Raw genomic sequence first — 13,040 nt, 5'->3', positions numbered from 1 at the left:
TGTAATATTTACAGGGTGAAGCTACACTTCTTTAGAGAAGAAGATTGGCTAACCAAAGACGGGCAGTTAGGTTTACCTACTTCCAAAACGAAAGAAACTAAATGAAACCAAATGAAAAGAGGCAGCCACTATTATATTGCTAAATTCAGTAAAGTTTAACGTCTCTTCTGGCTTTATCTCTGTGTAATAATGCAGTTTTTCCCTAGTCAAAGATGATGCTGCTGAACTTCTGCCAATATAGTTGATTCCCCTGTGCCAAGCACCACCTCCCCCTCCCACTAACAGTAGAGGCTTGAAATCTTTCAGATAAAAATATTCAAGCTAACTACTTAACAGAGGCGATAGCCCTGAGTAAAAATAATAGCCCACAGTATTAACTATTTATCCTTTCAGTCTTTATTGTAAAACCTTGATAACCCATAAAGGTATCAAATTCCTAAGAATTAAGATACAAAATATGCTGAGTTTTCGCTTCCAAATCTTCAGCCATATCAACAATACCGTATATTACATGTTAAAACAATAAAGAGGTGACATTATTTTTTTTAAATAGGCATTTGAAAAGAAGTAAAGCCAAAGTTTCTGAGAGAAATAGGAATGGTTAGTAAGAATATAAATTAGCAGGTGCATGGAATCTAAAGATAGGCATTTGCCACAAAAATTCAATAACCTCTGGTCTGTGTTTTATCTGTTTTTGAGGTTTTTTTTTTTTTGAGACATATTCAGTTCTCATATCCACAATAAGCTATCCATTTTTCTTAAGTAATAATAAGTAGGGGAAAAAATGGGGTAACTAGTAAAATAAGAGAGGAAGACTGGTAAGTGTAGGCAAGTTCTAGAATACAAAGCTAGAAAGGATCTTAGAGAGTCTCTCTAGCTTAGGTTGATGTAACAGTCTCCTAACTGGTCTCACCTCCTCACTCCTACACACCTCCAAGATATTTTCCAGATAGCTGCCAGTGATCTAAACACATAACCCAGGTCAAGCTCCTCCTTAAAGCTCTCTGCTTTCCATTGCCCTTTGGATTTTATTCTCTCTCCCAGCTTAGATCAAAAGCCTTGCAGGATCTTGTCCCTATCTATCTCTCCAGTCCCATCCTTGCATTCATTTCTTCAGGCAGCCAGCCAAATATTTACTGAGCTTCTACTCTGTGCCAGAAACCGTGCCATGACCTGGGGGTACTGTGATGAATAAGTGAGAAACTCTCTCTCACAGAATTTACACTCTAGTAGTGGAAAGAACAGATGATAAATAGGTAGATAAATAAACTGAATAATTAGAGACTGTGATAGGTGACGTGAGGCAAATAAAGAGTTACCCTCTCAGAACCCTGTCAGAGCACATATGACAATTTGTAATTATTTTATTCATTTGACTACTTACTTTATGACTGTAAGCTCTGTGAGGGCATTATCACGTCTGTCTTGTTCACTGCTACATCCCAACCACCTAGCAGTACCCCTAGCATGTAGTTCAATATTTATTTGTTAAATGGATGAATACTTATTTCATCCTCTTTAAGTTAGTGATGAGTAAAGTCTGCATGGTTACCAAGGTCAAAGAAGAGTCAGTAGGAAAGCAGGAATTTAAATGAGAGACTCTTAAGTTTTAGTCCAAAATATTATACCACATTCAGAATATTGATCTCAAAACTCCACTGATCGTGTTTACGAAGCTTGTGGCTGGTAGCTGGTACTGGTACCCCAAAACTGACTTGAGAATCTTTCAAGATTTTACATGAAAAGTTTTAAAACACTTAAGGTTTAGGTGAAATTTCCTATGAGAAATACTTTAAATTCCAACAAATACATAAAGATGAAGGTTTAATGCCAACGTTTCCTTTTAACGCATGCTAGAACAATGAGACCTTAAAGAACTTTGTAAAAGAACTATGATAGCTGAATGTTCTAGATGTTTCCTGGCACCTATTTGGCCACGTTATTGATATTTTCTTTGGCTGAATCGTTTAGTCAGAATATTATTTCATATTAACTTATAAGTAATTTACTAGCAAATTTTTAAAACCTCCCAAGAACTGAATCTGTATATTTAAATGTTTTACATATTACGTTTTTAAAGATAAGTTAAAAACTGACATGTATGTAAGATCTACTAGGAACCAGCTACTGTGTTATGTGGCATATTATTTCATTTACTACATCTTGGTTTACAAATTTTAAAAAATTAATCTCAGCATTTTAGAAATTTACCAACATCTGATAACTTGCCCATGCCTCTTCCTCTGGAAATAATGACTTGGAGCAAGCTTGATTTACAATATATCATAAAGATGTGAAGACCAACAGATTTTTCCCAGTAGAGGTCTCATTTCTATAAAATATAGTTAGTAATCATAAGTAGGAAAAAATCCTTTCTCAAAAGCTTTAGATAAGATAGCCTTATTACTATGATATGTAAAGACGATTCATTTTAAAAAGGCAATCCCCCCCTGAGTCCTCCTAATAATTATCTCATTGCTTTACATTTATTTTTCTTCAGCAACATTAGAGAATATAATGATTCCTAATATGATTACAGCTACTGATAGTCAGCCAAAGAAAAAAATACTTTTATCTAGTCCAAAAGAACGGTATTGAAAAGGTTTAGGATTCAGGTCTGAATCACATATACCAACTTCAGAAAAGTTTCTAAAACTACTTTTATAAAACAGTATAATTTACTGTGAAGAAAATGCCTCACACAGGTTTCAAAGAATATAATCTGAATGACCAGTATGAGCAATCACTGCAATTACTGGAATCTGACCATTATTTAAACACAAAAAACACACTGAGCTACTAGAGCTTAGAATTAACTCAACCTCACAATGGAGACATATCCACCATACAGTGTATGTGTGTTAAAGAATATTATATGCTCTCATGTGTTTTATGAACTCTTATTTTCCCAAGTCTTTGTTTATATTTTCACTCATGCTTAATATTCTAAATTCATCTCTATCTGTAGAATTTCTTTAGTTATGAAAGTGCTTCCTATTTTCTTCTGGGATGTTATTTCTTTACCAATTTTACTTAGTAGTGCTACCATCCTACCTTAATCTTCAGGCTGTTTTTCTATTTTATAGTCCACATACTATAAGTATTTGGGACATCTATCAGGGTCTCCAACATCCACCCGCGTACCTCCTCTTGGTTTTAATTACTTTTCATCTGGATTTAACCCTCTCGACTGAGACTGTTCTACTTCAAGCGGTTATAAACACTTTTTCATCACAGAAATCTGTTCCTCAGATTTAGTCAAAAATTCCTCCATTTCAACTTGCCTTCCATCCATAGTCAAGTTTACTCACAAATGCTTTCTGGTATTCCTCATTCCATTTTGTTCCTAATCCCTCATATTAAGATACTTAACCTCCTGCCAAGACATTTTTTTTTTTTCCTATTATTGGGACCTATCTCCTCCAACAAGCCTTTCCTAAATGAAAAAATCTGAACTGTTCAAATTACAATCTAATTTTGTTTTAGCACCTCTGTGTGTGCATAAGTCATCCAGCTAGTCCAGGAGAGATACGAGCTCAGTCAGGGTAGGTCCAAGTTCTCCCTTGGGACCAGTTTTCCCTATATTCTGCACCTAGGCACAAGTTCTCCATTGCAGATTAAATAATGAGCATATTTTTCACTGCGCATATTTTTTATTGCACATATTTACGTAGGCAGCTTCCTTCTCTACTCAGTGGACTGGGTGGAAAGAAAAAAGCCAGTATTTTTTAGGAGTTTAGAACCCATTAGTGGGTCACTGAATTACTTAATGGGTCATAATCAAAAATTTGTTAATGAAATAGAATATAAAAACAAACAAAAGTGTCCTGCACACAATAAGTTCATGAAACTTCTATTTCTGATAAATACACATACATATTTATGTATATGGGAACTGAGTCACGACAATGTGTATTTCTTATTGTGGGTTATGGTCAAAAAAGCTGAAAGCCACTGAATTTGAAGCACTCTACTATGTCTTCTAAATCTATACAATTCAAATTATATTAAAAGATTTAGTCTAAGGAACCGAGACACGGCATTAAAAAAAGGGGGCAGAACTTAAGGATACTCAAAAAACCACCAGCAAAATCACTTTTTCTTAATAAAATGTCACTATTAAACTATATCCTTAGAACTATAGAATCATAAAGCTTTTAGAGTAGGAACAAAGTTCAGAGATCACCTAATCCAAGTTTATTGCTTTAATACACAAAAGAAACTCAGGCCCAGAAATGAAAAAATGTCACTTCATTTATTCAGTAAGCATTTGCTAAGCACGTATTGTGTACCAGGTTTTAGGAGTGGGTTTGTGGATAAAGAGAAGATGTCTTCAAAGAGCTCAGAGTCTATACTGTATATATGCAAGTAAACATTTACATTAATTACTGAAATCAAGGTCATTTATAAAGAACAGAAATCAACTAACTCAATTCGTGCTGAGTGGCAGAGAACTGTTGTTTTTAAAGAGGTGGTACTTCTCAGTCTTAAACACAAGGAGTTAGCCAGGTAAAGGAGAAAGAAATAACATGTACAAAAGTACCATACTAATATACAATAAAAGAGGACACATTCAGGAAACTGCAAGTTGAGTTTGTATATCTGGAATATAGGACTCATGCTGAGGAAGATCCACAGCAGAATACCTAGAATTTATCTGACATTTAATCTTCAAACCACTATGTGAGGTAGGCACTATTAATATCCCCATTTTGTAGATGACAAAACTGAAGCACAAAAGGTGAAGTGATCTGCCTAAGGTTAAGTTGTGAAGCGAGGATGTAAAAGCAAGAAAGTCTAACTCCAGAGCCTATACTCTTATCCCCTATACCAAGAGGTTAGAGAAAACAGGCAGGATCTAAATGAAAAAGGACCTTGTATGCCCTTCTAAGACTTCAGATTTTATGTTAAAGGTGACTCACAGTCCATGAAAGGTTTTAAGCAGGAGTGACATATTCAGACTTATTTTTTAATGAGGTCAGTCTGGCAGGTATGTGGTTGGATTGGAAGAGGAATTAGTGGCAGGGAACTTAGCTAGTCATAGCTAGAAAGATACTACAATAATTCAGGTAAGAGAAATGGTAGATGAGCTGTACAGTGGTAGTGCTGGCACCAGAACCCAAGTCTACTGACCACCACAACCGCTTAAGAACTTCCCATTTTTCCCCTTAAGTCACCATACTAATAGTTTAAGAAATCCAACCTCAGGAACAACAGCACATTCCCTTTAGGCCCCTTTATTAAACAAAGCGTAACCACTAGATGTGTTGCGTGTATGAAAGTGACTAACAGAACAGTTGGAGAATGACGGAAAGTCAATTGCTATCTGCAGTTTTCTCACCTTCTTGACTTCTCCTTCTCCTTCCTCTATATACTATTCCTGGAACTTTCATGTTCAATAGTCAATTTGAAATCAATGTTCTGTCTAGACATGACTATTATAACCTAACAATTAAATACACCACAGAGGAAGTCTAATGTGGTCCCAGCTGTGGCAATAAATATACTCTCTGGTCTGGTCAAATTTTGGCTTAAACGGAAGTAATGAATGAATAATAATCAGAGATAGACTTTTTGAAAGCAGCAAGAGTTAAAGAAAAACAGAATATTAAAACGGGATATGAATCAGAGCAATGTAAAGTTCAAGCCATTTGTTTCCAAGAGAGTAACACCAGTCCCAAGTGTGTGCGGTATCCCAGAAACCAACAAATGAAAGAACAGTAGAAAAGACTATCTCGTCAATTCTCAAGCATTCTAAATTCAATCCCTTTAGATTTAAACCAAGGGTGAGCCCTCCTGAGCCATCCCTGAGACTAAGGAACAAGTGGGTTCCACAAGCAAGCAGCCTACAGTATAGGGAGGGAAGTACAGAAGGGACAGAGAAGATAAAGAAGAGAAGAAAGTAGAAAGGGAATCACAATGAAAGGGAATGGAAGAAATGATGAGTTACAGAATATGGACTAAAACTGAGGAGTGCTAGTGACCTCAATATCAAATGTTGCCAACCTTACCTAACTTACTGAGGGGCACCATGTTAGGGAGCATGAACATTAGGGAGCATGAAAAGACAAATTTAAATCACAGGTTTATGAGATACCAACAATGAGAAATAAGAATTATGACAAAACTAAAAAAGCAACAAAATAGTTTTAGAATCTAAAGAGACAATTTAAAGATTATTAAAATCTCATTTGGTTTAATTATGCTTTACTTCTCATGAAACAATGAGTCTGATGGACACAAAAGGTGAAAATGTCAGTTAGTACCAGAGATATGTCTGGGGAGATGTGTTACAAAGGAAGTATGAGACTTACTTGTATACTTTTCTGTGGGAGCAACTTCAGAATTTTTCCTCTCTATTGGTTAGTGCTACTTATTTTAAGTATTTCACTGTAATTCTTATCCTGGCTGGCTGGGTTAACTTCCTTAAAACCAGAGTTCAAAACAAGGTAAGCACTTTTTAATTATGGTCAAATTTTAACCTCAAAAAGGACAAGGGTCTGCAATAGATCATAGAATATTACTTAGCAGTATAGCCTAAATGAGTCTAATGGTAACCAAAACCCAGATAATGATTCTCAAGAAAATTATGTAATTAAGAAATTACTTTAAAAGTTTCTTAAAATTAAAGTTTGCTAGGTAAAGGAAATACTCTTAAAAAAAAACAAAACTCAAGGCGTAAATTCAGTTTTTCCATTCAGGTAAAATATAATAGTGAAGATATTTCTTCCATACAAAATTTACAAAACTTTCAGATACCATATTAATCTCTCTCTCTCTCCCTCTCCCTCTCTCCTTCTTCTCCTTCCTTCCCTCCCCCACCCCCACACACCTGCTGCCACCACATCACTCACAGTAATTTCAATAAGGATAAAAGGAAATATTCTTAAAGAGTATTATTGCAAAGAAACGACTGAATCAAAACAAATATAATTAAACTTGATACCTTGGCCAATCATTCATCACATCCATGAATATGCCGTCTTCATAAGTACTCCATTATAACAAGTGACTGGAGAAAGTTTATTCAAAACAGTCAGCAAAATATTTTTATTAAAGCATAATAGGATGAAATAATGTGTATACCTATAGCCTATTTTTCTAATCATTCTAATTTTACAAGATAATGAAAATTCTCAATACAAGGTCAGCTGGAGATCATCAATACCATGTACCTGTAAAATTTAGATGACTAACTGTGTGAGGGGGAGCAGAGACCTTTTACTAATACACTAATGCTTTTGAAAATTAACAGTTTAGGATAGGGCTTCTCAACCTGAACATTACTGACATTCTGAGCCAGATAATTCTTTGTTGTGGAAGGCTGTCCTGTACATTATAGGATGATTAGCCAGCATCCCATCCTCTATCCACTAGATACCAGTAGCACACCCTCCCCTCCTCCCACGCAGTTGTGACAACCGAATACGTCTCTAAATGGCCCCTGGGGGAGAGCTGCAGGGCTGGGGAGCAAAAGTCACCCAAGCTTGAGAACTACTGTCTTATCATAAACAGAAAAAAATGAATTGAGGGAGAGTGTGTTGTTTTGTTTTTCTTCTGGTCTTAATGTTCCAAGATATTATATTTGAATTTGATCACAGACTATATTTGAGAGATTCTGCCTTTGAAAACAAAGCATGTAATATCTATCACTTGTTAGTCAAAGTTCAGAAGAGTCCCAGAAGATTCACTGTACTGCCAGTGACCCCTCAACCACACATACACACACATCCGTGCACACATACACCCACAGTACAGCCTAGCTGAACTGAAGAAAATGCACAAAATTACTGTATTTCCATTTCTTATTTCATCAAATATATGGACCAGACTGTTCCAGTTCCCACAGAAACCAAGAGAATGCTCAACTTATCCAATGCAACTCAAATACCACAATAGCTGCATCACTCTAGATATGATAAACCTAAGTCCCAGAGCAAATATTAAACTCATCCTCACATTTTAACAAATTTGGAGGATGATACAAACTAACCATAATGCTTTAAAAACAAAACAACTAAGAAGTAGATTGGTGTTTTGAAACAGAACCTGAGGAAGGATAAGAGTAATGAAAAAATTCAAAATCAAAGGGAATGTGAAGGCATTTCAGCATGAGGGAAAAACTCAAAAATGTTTCCCCCAGAATGAGAGGAGTGAATTATACACTTAGCCATATCCTAGAGGAATAGTCTACATAATCAGTCTCCAGTATACATACCATGGGATGGAAAATGAAAAATCAAAGTCCACAAAATACTAAAGAAAAGAGTAAACATCCATCCTAAACATCTGAAATAAAACTGCTCTTTACTACTGTTCTTCACCTGATTTTTAAAAAAATCAAATACCCATAAACAAAAAAAATTACAACTTCAGAAAAATTTTTTAATTCTCATAAAAATAGCCATCCTCATGCTTCCAGCAGGTCAGATTACATATTACATAGAAAAATCAATTCGGAAAAAAAAACATAAAAATTCTTTTTTAGAGTGCATTTGATGCATAACAAAAGCCCTTTAAAAAATCAGATACTTTAATAAAAATCTTCATGTATAAATATGGATGAAAGTCTTTAAGATTTATTTCAATTATCTTCAACAGAATTATATTTTAGTTCAACTAGGATTGTTTATTTTAAAAAAAAACTATGCAACGATACTTAATGTAAGTGCAATATCTATGTGCTCTCCAGCAACAAAATTACTTTATTTCAAAATTTTAGCTATTAACCTCCTGACTCAGTGAAAATAATCCTACAAGAAACTAATGCTCAATTCTTTTTATTCCCAAGCCAAGCAGAGGAAGCTGTAAGAATTGTAGCGACAGCCTTCTTTTCGAGAATACCTTGAGACTGCTCAAGAACAGCCTCCTTCACCAATTAGTGTGACTCAGGTGGGTCTGGGAGGGAATAATGTCCACAATTCCTTGGTCAGTGGCCATGATGCCCCTCCTCCTCAAGGGCAGAAGATCAGAAAAAGGGATGAGAACAAGAGGAGTTCACCAACCAGAACATATAGGGCCAGAGGAGGAAGAGTAGTACAGGAAAAATTAAAACTACATGGTTAAGTTATGTCACAAAGGAAGAGGTTTAATGTTATCCAGTATTCATTCATTTCAGAGACACCATTGTTTATCTTCCTCCCCAAACCGTGCACAAAAAGAACTGTCAGCCTGCCTTAAGCATGTTCTTTCTTCCATTTAAACAGACATGATTCTGTTGGTTAATCTCTGGCAATGATCGCCATTTCACAACACATTCAGCCCACCCGGAACTGATCAATACCACTACAGACATAAGACTAGACTTTATCCATTTATTAACCACAAGGAAATGTACCATTCAGCAAAATTCTATACATTACAAAAGATTCTATTAAAAAGGGGGGCAGGGAGGATGGGTGGACACGGACACACACACAAACACACACACCACAGGGGTACACAAAGAAAAGACTACCACCCTCTAATTTCCCTGTGGCAAACGAGATAAAGACATGGCCACGAAACCTGTCAATTCGTTGTCCCCCTATAATTCTGTCTCACAACCTAGTAACTGAATATTGAATTTTAGGATAAATAGATCCACTGCCACTTTAAAATTGTTTCTTCTATCAAATTAACTCTCCTCTTAGGTACATTTGCACACCTCTGAGCTAGATGCTGTATTCATTTACAGAATTTCAAATACAAAAGACTAGTTTTCCAACCACTGGTTGCAACCACAGAACGTTCTCACAAAATCAAAATTTCAAATATAAATGGGCCAGATTATTCTTCCAACCCTGGAAGACTATAGTGTATCTGACAGTGTGAACCATTTCAAATGGGCTGTTCTAAACCGAAAACAATGCTTCAATACAACGCGTTTAAAATAAGTATTCCGTAGGTAAGCAAAATCTCTGCCAGAAAAGAGCACATAAATGGTGGTTGAAAGCCAGCACATTACCAACACACAGCGGCATACCTCTTCTGCACTGGGTTATTGCTAACACTCCAACAACAACAACTACAACTATTTTTAACACTGCTGGACACTGAAGTTGAAGAAAACGTGAGGGGAGACCAAGATGAAATTGCTGATATAATGCATTGTTTCTCACGGTCAAAATTAAGTAGCAGCTGACTTGATCTCTGTTGTGATAGTCACTGAAGCACTAATTAAAAGACGTTAAATCACAAACAACAACAACAACAAAAAACCACCCTTATTTTGGAGGATGCCACACTAAAGGACATTTTGGAATACGCCTTTCGGGTCTCAAACCTTTGCATAAATTGTCACTTGTGGTATTTGCGGCTTAATTGCAACCCAACCAGCGCTGTCATCCAGTGTTACGGCCACAAACCATGACTTTCTCACTTCCACAACAACAGAGCAGTCACTCTTACCAGCCTAACTCAAAACGAGGAAAATTCATGGAGATTTCCAGATCATAATCAGCCCTGGGGGGCGGCCGCCGAGGGGCTCGGGATGGGGGGGAAACCTCCCCAGGCTCAGCTGAAGCTCGTCGACCCGACAACAACCGCAGCCGCCAGCAGCGGCAGCGGCAGCAGCCCCGCCGCGCCGCGCTCCATGCACCTACCTGAAGAACAAGAGATAAGAAAGACGGCAAACGCCAACTTTGCAGCAGCTCCCATTTTCCCGAGGCGCCGGGGAAGCCGTAGGAAGTTCTCGCTAGATATCCAGTTCCCTGGGTCTTCCTCGGAAACAAACCTCCTGGTGTAAAATCAACCGTCATAAAACATATTCGGAAGCCCCGACCAAAAAAGCGTTCACGGGGTCAAAAAAAGAGGAAAAAAATGAAAAATAAAAACAGCGAGCACAACAATTAAAAAAAAATGCACCACGGGGGAAAAACCGCCACACACAAGCACAACACACAAAACCAAACAACGAAAAGCCAACAACAACAAAAGCGGGTTTAAATCACTGTCAAAATCACTGTCAGCTCCGCTCGCCTCTCGGGTCTCTCGGAACAAAACGCCAGGCTGAGGCGACGAAGAGGCGGCGGCTGCGGCGTCCGCTGCCGCCCGGACAGTCCGGGAACCGAGCTGGGTCCGACGTCCGGACCGACCTTCAGCCCGGACACCCAAAGTCCCCCGGACCACTGGCGGTTGAGCTCGCGGCGGTAGCGGCCGAGGCGGCGGCGACGCGGGGAAGGAGAGGCGGGCGGCGGCGGCAGTGCAGGCGGCGGCCAAGTTCTGGTCCAGGCTCTGGCTCCGGCTCCGGGCTCCGGGCTCGGCCGCGTTTTCGGTTCCCTGGCCTCCGCCGGCCCCGCCCCCTAAACTTCCGGTTCCGGCCCGAAGCTGGAAGCCAGGCACCGCGGAGGAACGCTCCGCAGCGGCGGCGGCTGCGGCGGTGGCAGCGGCGGCCGGGCGCAGCGCGCGTGCCGGGCCGGGAGCGCGAGGAGATTGTCGGGGAAGCTAGGCGGGAGCGGGGGAGGGGTGAGGGAGCGAGGGCGGGGCCGGCAGGAGGGCGAGGAGGCGGGGCGGGCGGAGGCTCGATACCGCGAGGCCTCGTGGTTCGGCCTGCTTGGCCTGCTGGGCGATGGGGCTCCAGTGGGTGGCAAGTAAATGCTGTTGGGGTCTCGAGTGCCTGGTTTCCTAATCGTGCTCCACTGGCCTCTCTGCGGAGCGCACGCCCGAATGGTCAGGGGGAGCCCAAGAGGAACAGGACCCCGGGGCGGGGCGGGTGACTGGTGACTCCCCCCCGGGGGGGGGGGCGTCTGCGGCGCCCTGTCTTTCCTCTGGGGGGACGCCTCGTCCGCTCTGAAATCCCGGGCGCCGGGAAGCCGGAGGTGGGAGTCGGTCCTCCGCGCCTGCCGAGCTGTAGGAGCTGGTGTTTGTACCCCCAGTCCTAGCGGTGTGTCCCACCCCTGTGGCTTCTGCTTTAAGCGTTTTGTCTTTCGGCTAAAAGAGAAAAGAAAGGGGGAAAAATAACCCGCGGAGGATCGGCTGTCCACCCGGGCAGGATTTCCACAGCAATTATCATGATGTGCAATATGAATCCATTCCCACCTTCCCTTTTGTACACAAAGCATTGTGTTGAGAATTGTTCTGCATGTAATAGGTTCTCAAATATTTAAAACGCGCTGAAGAGGAAACCTGCAGATTTCGATCGACATATCTGATGATCAGACAAGTGTTTACTCTTTCAAATTTTAGTTCTTTTAGGGCTAATTTTTACCCCTTAATCCAAGTTGATTGCTTAAAAGATGCTGCTAGGCATGGAATGGGATCCAAAATGTAAAAGTAGGATCTCTGCCTCAGGGAGCTCACAGTATTTGCTGTACTCGAGTTGACTACAGAATACAAACTGAAGAGAGTATTAAAGGTACTAGCTTTGTTATTTACCACACTTTAGCGAGCTCCGTGAAGATGGGGGTCTTACGTCTTCTTCCCCGTTTTATGCCAGCCTTAAGAGTGCCTAGCCTGATATGATAGGTGCTTAATAAATAACTGTATAAGTGACTAGGGGATAACTGCCTGTTTCTTAAATACAATATTCTCACATGTAATCTACAAGTTTTGGGGTTTTATTAATAAAAAATAAAACATCTGGATTATATGGCTAATTCATGTTTTGCTTATGGTTTACTGATTCCCACAAAGCCAAACCTTCTCCCTTGTACTTATAGTGTCTAATTTTTCTCTTCCTGTAAATTACTGTGTATTTCTATTAAGTTCATCCTGTAATTATCTGGCCATTTCTACAGCTTGTCAAGGTTATTAGTAATCATTGTGGCTCTTTAAGCTCTCTCCAAGATTTCCAGTTCCCAAGTCGTGGTGCTCAGAATTTGAATGATATTGTGCAACAGTTAAGAAAAGTCCCTAGTTGGTCTTCAAGGTGTCTAAATGTAATCTCATATTATGTAGTTCTCTGGACTTTATGAGCTGGTCAAGGAATAAATATAAATCTTCCATTCCCTGACATTTCTGGAGGAGAAGAGAGTATTTTATTTAGTGCATTCAGGAATTTGATGTTAGTTATGCCCTGAATCAGGCCCCACTGTTGTCTTATCTCTGCATCGCTTCAATCT

At 39.5% G+C, this 13,040-nt stretch overlaps 1 protein-coding gene across 1 annotated transcript in view; it reads right to left on the bottom strand.

Moving 5' to 3' along the window:
* ACVR2A (activin A receptor type 2A) overlaps window positions 1–11,364 on the bottom strand; it is an 88,027-nt gene extending 76,663 nt beyond the window's left edge. The window contains exon 1 of the mRNA XM_082630261.1: window positions 10,584–11,364. Coding sequence (XP_082486387.1) covers window positions 10,584–10,638 — 55 coding nt within the window. The 5' untranslated portion in view covers window positions 10,639–11,364. The remainder of the gene's footprint in view (window positions 1–10,583) is intronic.
* Between the last annotated feature and the right edge of the window lie 1,676 nt (window positions 11,365–13,040).

This window comes from Mesoplodon mirus (genome assembly GCF_964341445.2).
Source record: "Mesoplodon mirus genome assembly, chromosome: 8".
Lineage (NCBI taxonomy): Eukaryota > Metazoa > Chordata > Mammalia > Artiodactyla > Ziphiidae > Mesoplodon > Mesoplodon mirus.
Note: the sequence above shows the minus strand (reverse complement) of the source record. Positions and strands in the feature narration are given on the sequence as shown.